Consider the following 15,525-nt stretch of genomic DNA (forward strand, 5'->3'; position numbering starts at 1 on the left):
TGTAAAACATGAAAGGGGTGTGTGTGGGTGTGTGTGTGTGTGTGTGTGTGTGTGTGTGTTTGTTTTTTGAAGTCGGTGGCTTTCTCTGATTCTTATGAGATCAGACTCGTTCTCTTGATTTAATATTTGGACCTGTTTGGTACAATGTCCTCTTTTGGCATTGCCTTCTTTAAAAAGATGGCAATTAAAATACTTTGGAATGAAGATACGAAGTTCTTACTATGTTAAAGACGCTCATGCTTGGTCTGTTTTCAGATGACTGCATTCTAGGGTGCTGCTCAGAACACTGTATCAGCTAACCTCATAGACCTTGGTTGCCTGTAGAATAGTAAATGAGTTACAGTTGAATGACATCATTCCTCCAATTAGAACGATGAATGGGGAATGCTCATATGAATTATAATTTTATTAAACTGCCCATGGAAATGCCAACACCATCTTTATTTCTTTTCACTGTAGCAAAGAAAACATCTGGTGTTCTGTCTTTCTTCCGTGGCACGGGAGGGAAGAGCCCAGACCTGTCTTCCCAGAAGAAAGAGACCTTACGTGGTGCTGACAGTGCTTACTACCAGGTTGGACAGATGGGCAAAGAGGGAGCAGAAAACCAAGGAGCAGAGGCTCAAGGTACAAAACTGCTGAGTCCGTCTTCTCTCTTGGACTGTTACTTCTCCCAAACCTCATTCATATATGTAAGACCTAGAATACAGTACTCCTCATGCTTTTTCAGCAGTCCAAGGTTACTCAACATGCATTGAAAATGAGTTGCTTGAACATCAAATGTGGGTTTCTCCTAAAGACGTTGCTCTGCTTTGTGATAAGGGAAATGGGATCTTTCAAATCCAAACAATAGGTACATTGAGTCTGGGTTTGAATGTCTTTGGATTAAGTTGACTGCAATTAAGCAGCCCAGTCGCTCTTTCTCACTTGCTGTTTAATTTTCATTGTTTCAGTTCATGGAAAATGAGTGAAGAGAAAGAGAAAGGTTGGACTTATGTGTCCATGAACAGCGGTGCCCTTCTAGCATATGTGTTATATCATACAATTGTAGTTGTATTTCTAATTCCCTCTGTATTCAAAAAAAGAAAAGATTTTTCTTGTAATGTCAGTTTACAAGTAGTATCTGATGTGGCTTTCTCAGTAATAATGATGAACAGCCGTGACAGAATGGTCCCTTTATGCCTTCAGATGACGGAGATGGAGGAGATGGACAGAAGAAACAGCTGGTGAATCCCCATGTGGAGCTCCGTGAGTAGTTGTAAATAATAACCTACTCTTAGCTGACAAACTCCTTTCTTCATGCAAATGTAATGGAAATATTGAAGTTAATAATTATTTTTTCTTTGTATTTGGCACAAAGGAAAAGCAAATCAAGAACAAAGCAGTGCAATTTTTACTTATTGTAATCAATCTCTATTGCAAAAGTACCCTATAAACTTTTTTTTTTTCAATTGATCTTTTGTCTGATTGCTATCCCATGGCATACACTGTAGGCTTACCTAAAGGGAGTTGACTGTCCTGTGAGTTTTTCATTTAAATCCTATTCGTTGAAACTTCCAAATTACAATAAGCCTGAGAGGGATGTTTAGCACAATAATATTCTTCTAGACATCAGTTAAATTTCAAAATGTCATCTCAGTCAGTGAGTATTGCATATTGCTGTTGAAGAAAACTGTTTTTTGCAGAGTTTTCAGATGCGAATGCCAAGTTCTACTGCCGGATTTATTACGCTGGCGAGTTTCACAAGATGCGTGAGGTGATACTGGGAAGCAGTGAAGAGGACTTCATCCGGTCCCTCTCTCATTCTATGCCCTGGCAAGCACGAGGTGGCAAGTCTGGAGCTGCATTCTATGTGACTGAGGGTAAATGCAACTTCTTCCCCCTTTGTAATTGGATGGCATTATTTGGGAATGATGGTGGTTAGTGTGTCATTTAAAGCCTGATTACCTCTATCCAGAGGGTTGCTGACTGAAGTGGCCACTTAAAAAGGGAAAGTGGATTGTTCTGGTGTCTTCAATATCAAATTGTTTGTCTTTTTGTGTGTGCAGGAGAACAAAATGTAGTTCTGTTTTTCAGCAGTAGCAATTAGGAAGGCCGGTTGAACAGAAGGGTTATACTCTCTTAGGCAGGCTTTAGAAAACAAAAACCTGGGTATAATTCAAGAAAAACTGGTTATTAAAAACACAGTGTTTCTTCTAATATCATGTGCTATAGTTAATTTAATTTTTTTTTTAAACTGTGACTGTTTCTAGGCCCCTACTTGAAACAAGTATTGAATAGAAAGGTCTGTAGGCTGTTTCTGTTGTCTGTATAGGAAGCCCATATAGATGAGGTAGGTCGAATGTAGGCAGTCTCTTCTCCCTGATTTACTAGAAGGCTGAAATCCAGAGAGGCTAAAATTCTGAAATTCAGAATATATGAAGCAAAAAGAATCTAAAAATGAGCTTCTTTAGGCAAGGATTTAAGAGAATGTAGTACTTTAATTTTTCAAACCATTTCAGCTGTGTGACCGTCCTAAAGAAATGGCAAATAATACATCACTTTATTGTATGTAACCAAATTTCCTCTGTCTGATGTTGAAACAGATGATAGATTCATCTTGAAGCAAATGCCTCGTCTGGAAGTCCAGTCATTCCTTGATTTTGCTCCACACTACTTCACTTACATCACTAATGCAGTTCAGCAGAAGGTATTAAAAAAATTCCTTCTTTTTAGGCAATGTTCTGTATTTTACAGACTAGTAACAGTTTCTATTAACCCTTTTCATTTAAATAAAAGAAAATGTCAGAGGGTATGAGATACACAAATAATTTGGTTTTGAAATATTCAGTGGAAATTTTGCTAGGGCTTCTAAGCTGAAATACACAGTCAGATGGAAGCGGTGCTTCTAGTATTTGGTTGCTGATTGCCTCTACATAGGGATCTTAACCCATGGCTTCTCTTCACCAGAAGCCCACAGCGCTCGCCAAAATCCTTGGGGTATATCGAATTGGTTACAAGAACTCTCAAAACAACACTGAAAAGAAGCTGGATCTGCTTGTTATGGAAAACCTTTTCTATGGCAGGAAAATGGCTCAGGTAAGAATGAAGCGTTCTGTTCCCTTGCAGTGCAGTTGGGACTGGGAGCAAGAACAGGGTCGCCAGTAGCCATCTAGGTAACTTTTAACTTTGCTTGTGCTGTCTGTACCTAGCACTGCTCAAAGATGACAGTTCATGCCCATTTCCTTCTTATGTGATCCTCATTAACTTGGTGCCTGTATTGGCTAGTTCAGGTAGCTGTAGTGCAGGTTCAGTTTTTAGAAGTCTTGTTTGTCCCTATATCTCTTGTATTTGAGAGAAAGCATTACCAACCTAATTAGGAAATTATGAAACCTTTTTACAAAGCTTTCAGAAAAACTGACTGGGATTACAGACTGATTTAGAATTAGAGCCTCACTCAGAGATTGTGAGTTACTGTACTGAGGGGAACTATTAATATTTTCAACCCACTGTTCTTTCTTGCAACCACTTCAGGTGTGGGACGAGATTGAGTTTTCAGTCTTGCTCTTAGTCAAGGAAAAACAATCTTTGTCAGGCTGTAGAATGAAGGCCTTAAAATTATTAGGGGGAAATGCTTTTCAAATAGAGATTTGGTGCTGAAAAAGAAATTCGAAAAAGTGTCACTGCTTAAGTAGATAGTATCGGTTCTTTCTACCTTACCTCCCAGTGCCTGATCTCAAACAGGGGATGTTTGTGGGAGGAAGTGAAATGAGGGAATTCTAGATAGATGCAAAGGATATTGTTGTGGGTTTTCTTTTTGCTTGTTTGTTGTTTAAATCATGAGGAGGGCTCAGGCACTAGAAAATAGAAACCCAGACAGGCTCTATTCCTGAGGTTAGTTAAGTCTTGACTGAACAGAGCTTGAACAACCTTCTCTAACAGGGCCTGCTTCAAGCAGGACTTTGGACTGGAGACCTCCAGAGATCATTTCCAACCTAATGATGGTCTGTCTCTTGCTTTGCCAGTGTTAACTTTGCCAGATGTTAAACAGTGCTTCGTGCACGACCCGTTTTCCTCTTCATTGGCTTTATTTTTGTCAGCATTGACTCTGTAGAAGCTGGGTGGAAAACTGAGTTTACCTAACCAATATAAAAAAATAGGGACACCTTTTTCCCCTTAAATTAGACTAAATATTAATGAAATTACTTGCCAAAAACTTGTGAATTGAGATGGCAGAGCTTTCACCTAGGCTTACATGCTACTCTCCACTCAGGAAACTAATTCTTGTAGTACAAAAATACTGTTTGTTAACTGTCTTCCTCCTGCAGAGGAGGAAACAGTTGCTCTGCTGTGCTGCCTTCTCAAACAGTTAGATGTGTTGAAATCTTTAACTCTACAGAAAAATGGAACAAAGTAGTGCTGTTCTCTCTTTGCAGGTGTTTGACCTGAAGGGCTCCCTCCGGAATAGAAATGTTAAAACTGAAACCGGCAAGGAAACTTGTGATGTAGTCCTGCTGGATGAAAACCTTCTGAAGATGGTTCGGGACAATCCTTTGTACATCCGTTCCCATTGCAAAGCTGTGCTGAGAGCTTCCATACACAGCGATTCCCAGTTCCTCTCCAGCCATCTCATCATCGACTATTCCCTGCTGGTGGGTCGTGATGATACCAACAATGAACTGGTTGTTGGGATAATTGGTAGGTTGTCTTTTGTATTTTCTTGCTTTCAGATGGTGAAACAGCTTTCTTCTGGCTTAGGTGTTTACAGTACTCTTAGAACTGTACCACCACAGGGATGTGTGTCAGGAAATCTTGTCTTCTCCCTGGTGGAATACCTGCTTATGGGTATTCAAAATGGGGACAGGAAATCCTCTTTCCAGGTCTTGTATAGACTTATTATTAGCATTTGCATTGCTAAGAGGATATACAGGAGGCCTCATAGGTAGTGAAAAAGCACTCAAGTTGGTGTTTAACCTACCTTTGACTCCAGTTGAAGCAGGGAAGGTTATTTGTATGCTTTTAATTAATCTTTGAACTTTAGTCATTACGGAGTCTTTTAAATTTTAACTCATGTGGAGGGGATCTAAGGAGAAACAGTATTGGTAGGATTGGAAGGGGGAAGTTAAACATCACAGGATCACTGGTGACCATATAGTCTGACCTGGATAAATGGGTGGCAATGCAGTAATTACCTTGCTGCATCCTCTGACTTGTGATGGAAAAGTAGAGCTTTGTCTTTAGACAGGCAAACTTGCATTGTATAAAGGACTTGGAGACTTGTATAAAGGATGTGGAAATGATTCGTGGAAATGAATTGGTCTTGAAACGTAGCTCAGAAATGCTTCCAGATGAGATCTCAAGCCAGGAGATCTGGATTACTCTTATTCTGATAAAGCTTGAAAGCCACTTAATAACATTTCTAGTTGAGAATTAAAGTCCCAGCTACAAAGAACTGCAAGTTATTATTACTTTTGGGTTTTGTAGACTCTTGAATATTTGGGTAAATAGGATGAGACTCTGCTCCTTCTGTACGTGTGACTTTTTGTTGTCCTGTGTCAAGTCTTATCTGATTAAAGAGTTTATTCTATATGATGTTTAAAGCTAACAGTTCCTTCGCTGTTTAACAATAACTATCTGAAGGAATTAGTTGAAAGCAAATATCTTTAAGAAGAGAGAACGTCTGCTGTATCAGGCTATCACAATGTTCTTTAAATAATACCCCAAGAACTTAGAAAGTACTCGAGCTAAATTTGCATTGGACTGGAACAGAAAACCATTAGCTTGGTCTGCATTTGAATCTGAGGTCAGTATCTCTACCCATCTGAGATCCTAATGTGATACAGGAAAGAGATTTGTAAAAAGCTTTGAAGACTTTTTTTGTAGCCCCTGTTATGTGGGACTCTGGGTCTTGGGGCATGAGTTGATGGTATTTAGTGCACAAACTGATGATATCAGTCCCAAAACACTAAGGAGTGTTTTCGAAGAGTATTCGGATGAGTTCTTGTAAAGCACAGCTTAGATACTAATGGTGGCCTTCTGTAAATATAGAAACAGTAGATTCAAAATCGTATGATAACAGTTATAGTCAAATGTTAGGAGGTAATGACATCCAGTAATGAAAAACTGATCTTATTGCAGCTTCAGCTTTGCAGACTGTGGTGTTCATGTGCTTGTAATGACTGAGTGTGCTTTCTCTGAAAGGGCCTTGGAAACAATTTTGAAGTCATCATCTTGCGGCCCCCTCTTCCAATCAGGGTCACTGGTGATGTTTCTGCTCTTCCCTAACACGAAGTGGAAAGCATTTACTTTCTGTTATCAAACCTGTAGGTGGCTGCAATGATCAGAAATACTGGCTTAAATGGAGAGGTGTCCAAGCCTTGATGCTGCTGGCTGTTGCAGTAAGGCGGTGGGAGCTGTTATGGCAAAGTAGGGTTTCTGGGATAAAGGGTGAGCTAAGGGACTCTTGCAAATGAGCCCTTGATACTCTAACATGGATAAAGACAGACATGGCTGGGCAGTCTGTTTTTGTATAGATGGGAAGAGTTGATTGTGCTCTTGCTGGGCTTTGGAAATACTGTATTCACCCTACCCAAATATAATCAATGCTACAGATAGTAAGGCAACTGGTAGGGAAAACACTGAAGCTCTGACTATGAAAGGCTACTTCTTTCTTGCCCTTTTTGGGGGAAAATAGATACATTTTAGAACAATGTTACTTGAGTTATAGCAGATAGAACATGTTTGTGTGTGGATTTATTTTTTTTTTATTGAAACAGACTACATTCGCACTTTTACCTGGGACAAAAAGCTTGAAATGGTAGTAAAGTCAACTGGCATCTTGGGAGGACAAGGTAAGTCCAGAAGGAAAGCGAAACTTTTGATCATGTTTTCTTGTTACCTGGAAGCTTTCTGTAGCTGTGTTAAAAAAATACACAGCTTCCCCACCATGAAAATTTACAACAGTAGATTAAATTGTCCAGAACAGGGGAAGGAATTGTAGAATATCAGGTTGGAAGGGACCTCAAGAATCATCTGGTCCAACCTTTCTTGGTAAAAGCACAGTCTAGACAAGATGGCTAAGCACCTTATGCAGCTGAATCTTAGAAGTGTCCAGTGTTGGGGAATCCATCACTTCCCTGGGGATATTATTCCAATGGCTAATGGTTCTCATTGTGAAAAATTTTACTCCTATCTAATTGGAATCTGCCCAGGAATAACACATACCTGTTACACTGCATCTTCTCCGTGTGACTCCTTGTAAAAAGGAAGTCTCCATCTTCTTTGTAGCCACCCTATAAGTACTGGAACATGGTGATAAGGTCTTCTCTAAGCCTTCTTTTGCAAGGCTGAACAAACAGAGCCCTCTCAGCATTTCCTCGTATGGTGGGCTTCCCAGTCCTTGTATCTCTGTGGCCCTTGTCTGGACCCTCTCCAACCTGTCCACGTATTGTTTTGTGTATTGGGGACCAAAACTGACCACAGTATTCCAAGTGTGGCCTGGAAGCAGCACCTTCCAGGTGAAAGATAATGCTTTGATTATGTGAGATAATGACTTCTTTACCTCTGCTGCTGATGCCCTTGTTGATACAGCCCAGCTGGCTTTCCCTGCAGCAATAGCAGCACTGTTCACTCATTTTGAGTTGCTGGTCCACCAGGACCCCCGGGTCCCTTTCACAGAGCTTCTCTCCAGACAGGTAGATCCCAGCTTGTGCTATGCTCCTGGATTATATTTTTCCAGGTGCAAGACTGTACACTTTTCCTTCGATCTTGCTGCCTTCATGTTTATGCTGTCTGGTGATATAATCCCATGTGACATCTGTCTTGTACTGCAGTATACTCTCTAGCCCATTTCTAACTGCTCTTGACTCTTACACCTTAGGTAAGATGCCCACTGTGGTCTCTCCAGAACTGTACCGGACCAGGTTTTGTGAAGCTATGGACAAGTATTTCCTGATGGTGCCAGACCATTGGACAGGACTGGGCCTGAATTGCTAAGTTGAAGCCCGTATTGGGAAGCAACAAGAGGGCAGTGACATTATAGGCCACTCTCGTCCAGCGGTCTGTCCAGAGGATTGCAATTCCATGTTTACACGGACTATGTGTGTCATGTTGGGAAGTGTGAAATCTGCTTGTTGCACTTTAATCCTCTCTTGGAGGATGATAAGCAAACCTGCCTCGGTAAGGATGTAAGATGTAAGGTACCACAGAACAGCACTGATGAGACATCCCTTCTGCCAGTAGGGAAAGTGATACTCCTTCTAAGAGTACTGAAAAGAGATACTATCCAGATCCTGATGGTGTAGAAGTACATGATCTCTGTAAGTCTTGCACTGCCAAAATGGTGTTGAATATGTGCAGCTCATGTTTCTGTAGCAGATGCATGGTACTGCAAATGTGAAATAAACCCCCTGTGTGTGGATGGGTGAGAGAAGAACGAAGTTAATTCGTGAGTTCTACTATTGTTGCAGTGGTCTGTAGTTGACCTGTTTAGGATCCATTAATACCTTGTCCTGCTTATGAACCGTAGTTTGAATTTTTCCTGGGTTCTGTAAACAGTATTTTTTTAAGGCAGCTCCACATCTATAATGCCCTATGACTCCATCTTTTAAGTTGTATTGCTGCAGTACAACTCTGTCTTTATCTGTCATAATTTCATTTTAGCTGAGTCCCATAAAAATGGGTTGTCAGTCATCAGCACACTGCAAACTCAAAAACATATCCCGTCAATCCTAAACAGTACTTTGATCTGAAAGTTGCCCAAATCCCTGGAAACAGGTAACTAAAAAATATGCCCTTTAATTTAACAAGACTTGATCAATTATAGTTGTGAAGCAGAGTAACCCTTTCCTTAGTAGATGGCTGTAAGTTGCTAGACAAAGTGAAGCATACTGCTTTAGAGTGACAACTTTCTCCTTAATGCAACTATCATTCCTGGCAGATCACTTCAAAGCCATTTCAGCTCCTCTGGACTTTTCAAGCAATGCATTTACCTCATTGTGAAACTTTGCCAGGAGAATGTTTTTCTTGCATTCATGACATGAATATTTTTTTTTTGTCACTGAGATGAATGTAGTTGTTTTCTGTAAAAAGAAAAACCTGTACTAACAGGTATCTTGTATGATGGATAAGATGTACAGAGATCTGTGAATCTCTATGTTATGACAATAAGCACTTCTTCCCATTTTTATTAATTTTACCTGGTTTTGTAGGTGATGAGTTTACTTTTTAGTGTCATTATAATATAGGCCAGTAAACAAGAGGGTTTTTTATGAGTTTGAAAGGCAAGAATACTGTCCTTTGATTTCCAGTTTCTAATGGAAGGACTTGAAATGAACATGGAATCTGGGACAGGATTTGCGATCACTTGCTTGTTCTAACCAGTTGCCTGATAATGCCTTCTTCACTGTAGTACAGATTGAAATGTGCATTTTAGTCACTCCTCCTGTGTTCAGTATTTTCTTCTGCAGCAGATGTTGGTGGCTGTTCAGGAATGACAGCTAGGCAACACTGAGAAAGGAAAAGGCCACAGTGAGAATTGAGCTGTTGGCTCCAAAACCAACCAGTGCAGCTCACGTCTGAGCTGCCAGAGGCAACAGTCATGTGTGTTGGAAGAAGTCTTCCCCACCCTATTGCAAAACCATACTAGAAGATGAGCAAAGATGCTTGAAGCAGCAGAAATTAAAGTATTCACACTTCCTCAGTACAATGTAGTAGTTGTTTCTGGGGGTGCAGTGGTGTGTGCTGTGGAAAGATGACACAGAACTCCTTGCCAGGAGTCCTTAAGTCCAACATAGTGCATCAGGTACAGCTGATCACCTCTGGGATACATCTTGCCTCCTTTGTTGACATGTACTCCCAGGATGCCTAGCTGTGTGTGGGGCCTTATTTAATGAGGTCAACCAGTTCATCAGCTCAGTGCTACTCTCACTTCTATGGCCTCTACCTTCTGTCTTGGTTCATCGATGTGAAAGAACAAGCCATGCAGCCTGAATCTGTTCCAGTCTCAGTTGAAGTTTACATATTTCCTCCTCCTTCCCTTCCTAAAGTTTACAGGGAAAAACTTGACTTTCAGCTAAGGTGACCCAACAGCAGCTAATTATGTTAGCTTCCACTTTTGTCAGTATGTGGATTGGTTGATGGAGCACATCATGGCATGTGCACTAGGCTTATGTAGAGCTGTGACATGCTAGCCTGGTCCTGTCACTAGTAGCCCTTACTCCTATGATGTGTGGCTCCTCTATACTGCTTGTCTTCCAGAGTCCCGAGCAGCTGGCTCTAAAGCAACTTGATCATCTGATGGTAGCTAATACTCCCCTGTACATGACAGAATGAGGCCCTCAGCACTGCAGAAGTGAGAGAACCTTCCACTGTTTTTCCATATGTGTTCACAGATGTGTGAATTGTGACCTTCTTGGGCTGAAATTACAGCAGTTGGAGAGATTTGCAAGAGTGACCTTGAACTGGCATTAACAGCTGATGTTGGGCCAGGATGTGGCTGATAGACTAGTCTTGACTAGACTGGAGTAAATAGCAAACTACTGATCATGAGTAACACAGTAGCTGCAGTATCAGCTGGAATTGGGACATCTTTGGGCTCTATTTGACATGTAAGCATTTCTAGTTCATATCCCAGCAGCTGAATGGGTGTCCTCAAATGTTCCCTTTTCAGAATAAAAGTTGTCCTGGCATTTCAATTGCTACAAGGTTGACTTTCTCAGGAGAGCAATGCTTCATGCAGAAGAGATCTTGGAGAGAGCTCCTTGTGAGGCTGTGTTAGGTCTTTGTCCCTGTAGAACACCTAAGGATGAACCATTTGGTCAGTTTATTTTCTTTACAACACAGGTTTAGTATATATGTGTGTAAGTAAATCTCAGTTTCAAACATGAAGACTGCATTTCTTCAGAGCTACACTGGCTCTTTTTCTTCTCTTGTTTTGATCTGAGGCCTTGTGACAAATGTCTAAATCTTGTCCCAGGCAGAAGCAATGACTTTGAGTCATCATGTAGACAGCAGAATGCCTTGTAGTGGCCCAGGGGTGCATTCTGTCCCCAAAAAGCACGGGGGACTCTTGCTGATAAAGGAGTTCAGTGGGGCTCAGGGGAGTGAGTTACCTGTGGACTCTCCTCTGTGAGAATGACCAAAACCAAATGAATTGCTCACTAGCTGGTGGCCAGACTAGTCAATATTCAAAGCACTTAATGTACCATAATGTATGTATTTCTATTCTACCTTGGTTCAGCTGTATTTTATAAAATTGATGTACTAAACTATTTGAGAATAACTGCCTTGACTACCTGGAGAATCAAAATGTAATGTATGTAGATACAAATAAAGTGACTAAAATACATATACTTGAGTCTATTCCATGTGTGGAGCAGTTAGGTCTCATAGCACCCCATTTTCTTGACCAGGCTGAAGCTGCTGCTTGCTGTGCAGAAATGCTGTGCTGCAGAGTGCCAGCCTTGCGTGCAGTGCAGACATGCCTGTCTCTGTGCCTTGCAGCTCCTCCTCTAATGGAGCAGCACCTCTGGGCAGCTCCCCAGGGCAGTGGCAGTAGAATTTGTCTTCTTCCCAGCTGCTTTTCACCACCGTGCTGATCCAGTTTTGTCCAGTTTTGTCCAGCAGATGGTGGTGTGCCTTTGCCCAATTTTTCCAAGATGCAGAACACATTGCAGGTATTTCCATAATCTTAGGTGGACTAGATAAACAAAAAAATCCAAGAAGGTCTGAAAATAAACGTATCTTATTTGCTTCGTATTAACCTGGTATATAGTAACCTCCTTGCTAAGGCTAGTTCTGGGAAGGGGATTTGTTGGTTCCTAGAATATAAAATCAGTCTAAAACATAAGGATTTTACCTGTCTTATGTGCTGTAACCAGTTTTTGCCAGGTGAGTTTGAGTTCTTTTATCTGCTGCAGTATGAAATGGCACCAGAAGCTAGTCCCACCATGGGGGTGTGAGCAAGGAAAAGTTGGGATACTCAATTCAGGGGCAGTGTTGCTTTATGCTGTGTAAGTTTGAGTGGTGGGACTTGAGGGACTTCTGGCACGAAGCCAGAAGCTGCGTTGAAAAGCACAAACGCAGGGTTATCAGAACAGCATTCCTGTAACCCAAGTGGGACTTCCAGCGCTTAGTAAAGGACTGCTGCCGCCTGCTGGCAATCTAGGTTTTCAGCTCCTCTAGTGCGAGGGCTGGCTATGTGTCTGCTTAAATTGCTTCACAGGATATAAAAAGTGTAAGAGAAAATATGATCTTAGTGACAGCTCTGTACTGTTTTCCCGATCTCTAAATGTGCTGTGAATCCACCTCTGAAGAGGTGGAGGACTGAAGTCCCATAATAGCTGAATATGTATTTCATAAAAAGTTTAGACTCTTGATTTCAGAATCAAATCTGCATCTCTCACTTGTCCAAAATTTTGGAGGCGTTTTGTTTCATACTTTTATGTACATTGCAACGTTTATTTATTTTTAGCCTGTTAGATTCCAGTGCTCTACTAAAGGTTCTGCAACAGAATAACACGAAGGCATACATTGCTACAGCTGTAATTCTCCCCATGAGCCTTTTTCTCGCAGCAGTGACTGGAACAGGGGTGCCTTACAGCTGCAGTGGCACGAGTGTGCTCATGCTAAAGAAGAACAAAGTGTAATAGGAGGTACTGCAAGAACATCAACTGGCACTTTGCTCTATGGCTGGCCAGGTGCACAGGCACTTCCTGCATGCTGTTCTAGCCTCAAGCCTCAACAGAAAAACTGAGCACTACAACCAAAGTTCCCTCGCTGTAGCATATAATTGAAATAAATAAGTTGCTCAAGACATAATGATCCAGAGGTAGGATAATAAAGTAGGTGAACATAATTACTGAAAAGAGCATTGAATTATGGTTGAAGAGACAGGATGAGAATATAGTAACTTTTCTCCATTGTTTACATAGGATATTTTTCTAATATAGCCTCAGCATATGGGCTCCTGTTACTGAACTAGCTGGGATCTTCTGACATAGCAAAAGTGAACTAGCTACGTGATGAAAAAGTTATATATCTTAATGTACACATATGCACATAACAACAAAAAGAAAATGTTTTCTTTTTCTAATAGGATTATAAAGCCTATTTAAAAGACATGCTATAGGGAGAAAAGTATTTTCTGGAAACAGAAAACACTGGAAACAGCCATATGAATTTCTAATGGCTGATCTGTAATCAATTCTGATTGAAGTGTGTTCTTGCTAATATGTGCAGTACTTGACAAGATAGAAAAAAAAGAGAATAACTTTATGTGACTCCAGAGTAGCCTATAATATGCAGAAATTATATTTCCTTCATGATATTTTGAGCTGCCTTATGGAAAAACAATATTCTACTTTCTGTCAATGAAGCCCTAGAAAGCAGAACATCTTTAAGGCCCTATTTCATATTCCAGCTCAGTTGTATAGTAAGAATTCACCAGAACTAATGTGTTTTTACAATAATGCAACCCAGCCCCTACTTAATTCAGCTCTTGAGTGTTTTTTGAAACTCTGACATTTAAGTAAGGTAGCCATTTTCTTAGAGGATGTGTCGGCTCATTAACTGACGTGGCTCTTGTAGTCAAGAAATAGCCTGCAGAATACAGAGGTCATATAAGTTGATTTAGGAAACATTCTTCTTTATGCCCAACTAACTGTAATTAATATCTGTTGGCAGATAGAGAAGTCTATTAGAGCCTAGAAAGTTAGCAGTACAAGGAGCAGCCTGTTCAATGCTGGGGATACGTACTTCAACTGTTCATTATTGAAAGTGTGGTGCCTTACAGATACGTGGATTTAAAAATTAGTAACGAATTCTAGCATAGAATTGAATAGGTTGAAAGCATTTGATCTTGGAATGTCACTGTTTTCAGATGCCAAGTTTCAGTAAATGAAATAAGTTCTTTTTGTGCATTCCTGGTGAAAACTTTAAATATTAAAACATTTAAAGTCTCTTTATAAAATGAAAAAATACATTGAAATTCCACAACTAATGTGAAGCATGCCCATGAATGGAAAAAAATCAAATTTGCCAAGTTTGATCAAAACATGATCTTTCCAACTGCAGACTATATAAAACCAGTATGTTGCTTGAAACTTTTGCTATATTCTCTCTATTTTTATACCTCTTAGCAGCAGTAGAAACTAAATGAGCCAAATGTCTTTTAGGAACGTTGTTGTTTTTAGGATAGAGCATGATAGCTAATCAATTCAGTGACACTTAAACAGCCATAAAAGTCCTCCTTTTAATTAAAATAGGATGATAGAGATAAATTTAAAAGCCATTAGACTTCTGTATCTACTATTCCACCTATTGTACAGCATACATGTATTTTGTGTTTGGTTATGTGTTGCCCTTTTTTTATGAGTGCATAGTAACATTACAAGGAAAAGGCAACGATGAGCCTCATGGTCTGCTGTTTGTCATCTGAGAATATGCCAAAGCTGCCAGTTTACTTCATACCCCAGCAAGTCCTAAGCAATAGGGGCCCTGGAGGAGTGTTCTTGCCTTGCTTTGACTTGATTGAGCCACTTTGTGTCATTCAGTCAAAACCCACAGGTCCTCACACTTGTCCACTCAGTTGAACAAGTTACACTAGAGTGGAGTGAGGAAAGGAGTGAAGAATAAGGGGTGATAAACACTATCTACAGGTAGCTACAGGGAGAAGTGAAGCAATCTTGGTTACACAGTGAGAGTGAATTTGCTATTCACCCTTGGGATTTGAGAGGGGGATTAAGGAATGGTGGAGCATTATTTAAAATTGGAGCATTCACTCACATACTGTTTCAGATTCATCTTGCACTTTGTTTATTGCTTGGATACATGAAGTTGAAGGTTTTTCTTTTAAAATATGAAATTAAATTTAAGTATCAGAACAGTTACTAACACAACTATAATTTGTTTTGAACTTTTTGGTTTTGGGGGTAGAGGAGTACCTGTCAAAATATTTGTTGACCAATACAGCTTGTCATTGCATTTAGAGAAGATTTGGATTATTCTGTGTGGTTTGGTGGGTTTTTATATTTGTTTTTTAATGGGTTTTTTTAGTTGGTTGGGTTTTTCTTTATTGTAATTTGATTTCTGAAGAGTGAGGCAATACTGGCACCTCCATGATTCTACAGGAGAAAACTGAGGGACCTGGTTAATTCAAGATGTTCTTATTCTGTAAGAGTGCTGCTCCACTGGTCTTGAATAACCAGTTTAAACCCTTGATTAGTAAAAATCAGATCATGCAAATATATGAATTTGTCCTTAGAGAAGTCTGGAGATACAGCTATGTATAAAAGCTTTTATTTATTTATTTGTATGGCTAGGAATAAAGGCAAGATCTTATTACCCGCTCCATCTTTCCCCCAGGCTGCTTACTAAAAACACAGAAAGGGCAGCTGGCAAAAAAAAACAAACCGTGAAAACTTGGAAAATCTTAGAACCTTCATCACCTACAGCTTTTTTCTGTTCTGAAGATTATTTTCCCCCATATACATCCATTTGGTCTAGCTTAGAAATTTAAAACTCTGGATGCAAAGAGAATATCACGATGCA

At 40.2% G+C, this 15,525-nt stretch overlaps 1 protein-coding gene and 1 long non-coding RNA gene across 4 annotated transcripts in view; both read left to right on the top strand.

Moving 5' to 3' along the window:
• PIKFYVE (phosphoinositide kinase, FYVE-type zinc finger containing) overlaps positions 1 to 11,323 on the top strand; it is a 64,347-nt gene extending 53,024 nt beyond the window's left edge. For all 3 annotated transcript variants that reach the window (XM_027678399.1, XM_027678400.1, XM_027678402.1), the window contains 8 exons: positions 460 to 624; positions 1,186 to 1,245; positions 1,683 to 1,859; positions 2,583 to 2,686; positions 2,947 to 3,075; positions 4,413 to 4,674; positions 6,753 to 6,827; positions 7,856 to 11,323. In XM_027678399.1, coding sequence (XP_027534200.1) covers positions 460 to 624; positions 1,186 to 1,245; positions 1,683 to 1,859; positions 2,583 to 2,686; positions 2,947 to 3,075; positions 4,413 to 4,674; positions 6,753 to 6,827; positions 7,856 to 7,971 — 1,088 coding nt within the window. In that variant the 3' untranslated portion in view covers positions 7,972 to 11,323. The remainder of the gene's footprint in view (positions 1 to 459; positions 625 to 1,185; positions 1,246 to 1,682; positions 1,860 to 2,582; positions 2,687 to 2,946; positions 3,076 to 4,412; positions 4,675 to 6,752; positions 6,828 to 7,855) is intronic.
• Positions 11,324 to 11,539: 216 nt separating this feature from the next.
• On the top strand, positions 11,540 to 15,460 carry LOC113965266. Its single transcript, XR_003533486.1, has 2 exons — positions 11,540 to 12,674; positions 13,660 to 15,460. It is a non-coding gene; the product is annotated as an uncharacterized LOC113965266 (long non-coding RNA).
• The last annotated feature ends 65 nt before the right edge of the window (positions 15,461 to 15,525 follow it).

The sequence above is a fragment of the Neopelma chrysocephalum genome, unplaced genomic scaffold (assembly GCF_003984885.1).
Source record: "Neopelma chrysocephalum unplaced genomic scaffold, ASM398488v2 Primary Assembly neopelma1_44, whole genome shotgun sequence".
Classification (NCBI taxonomy): domain Eukaryota; kingdom Metazoa; phylum Chordata; class Aves; order Passeriformes; family Pipridae; genus Neopelma; species Neopelma chrysocephalum.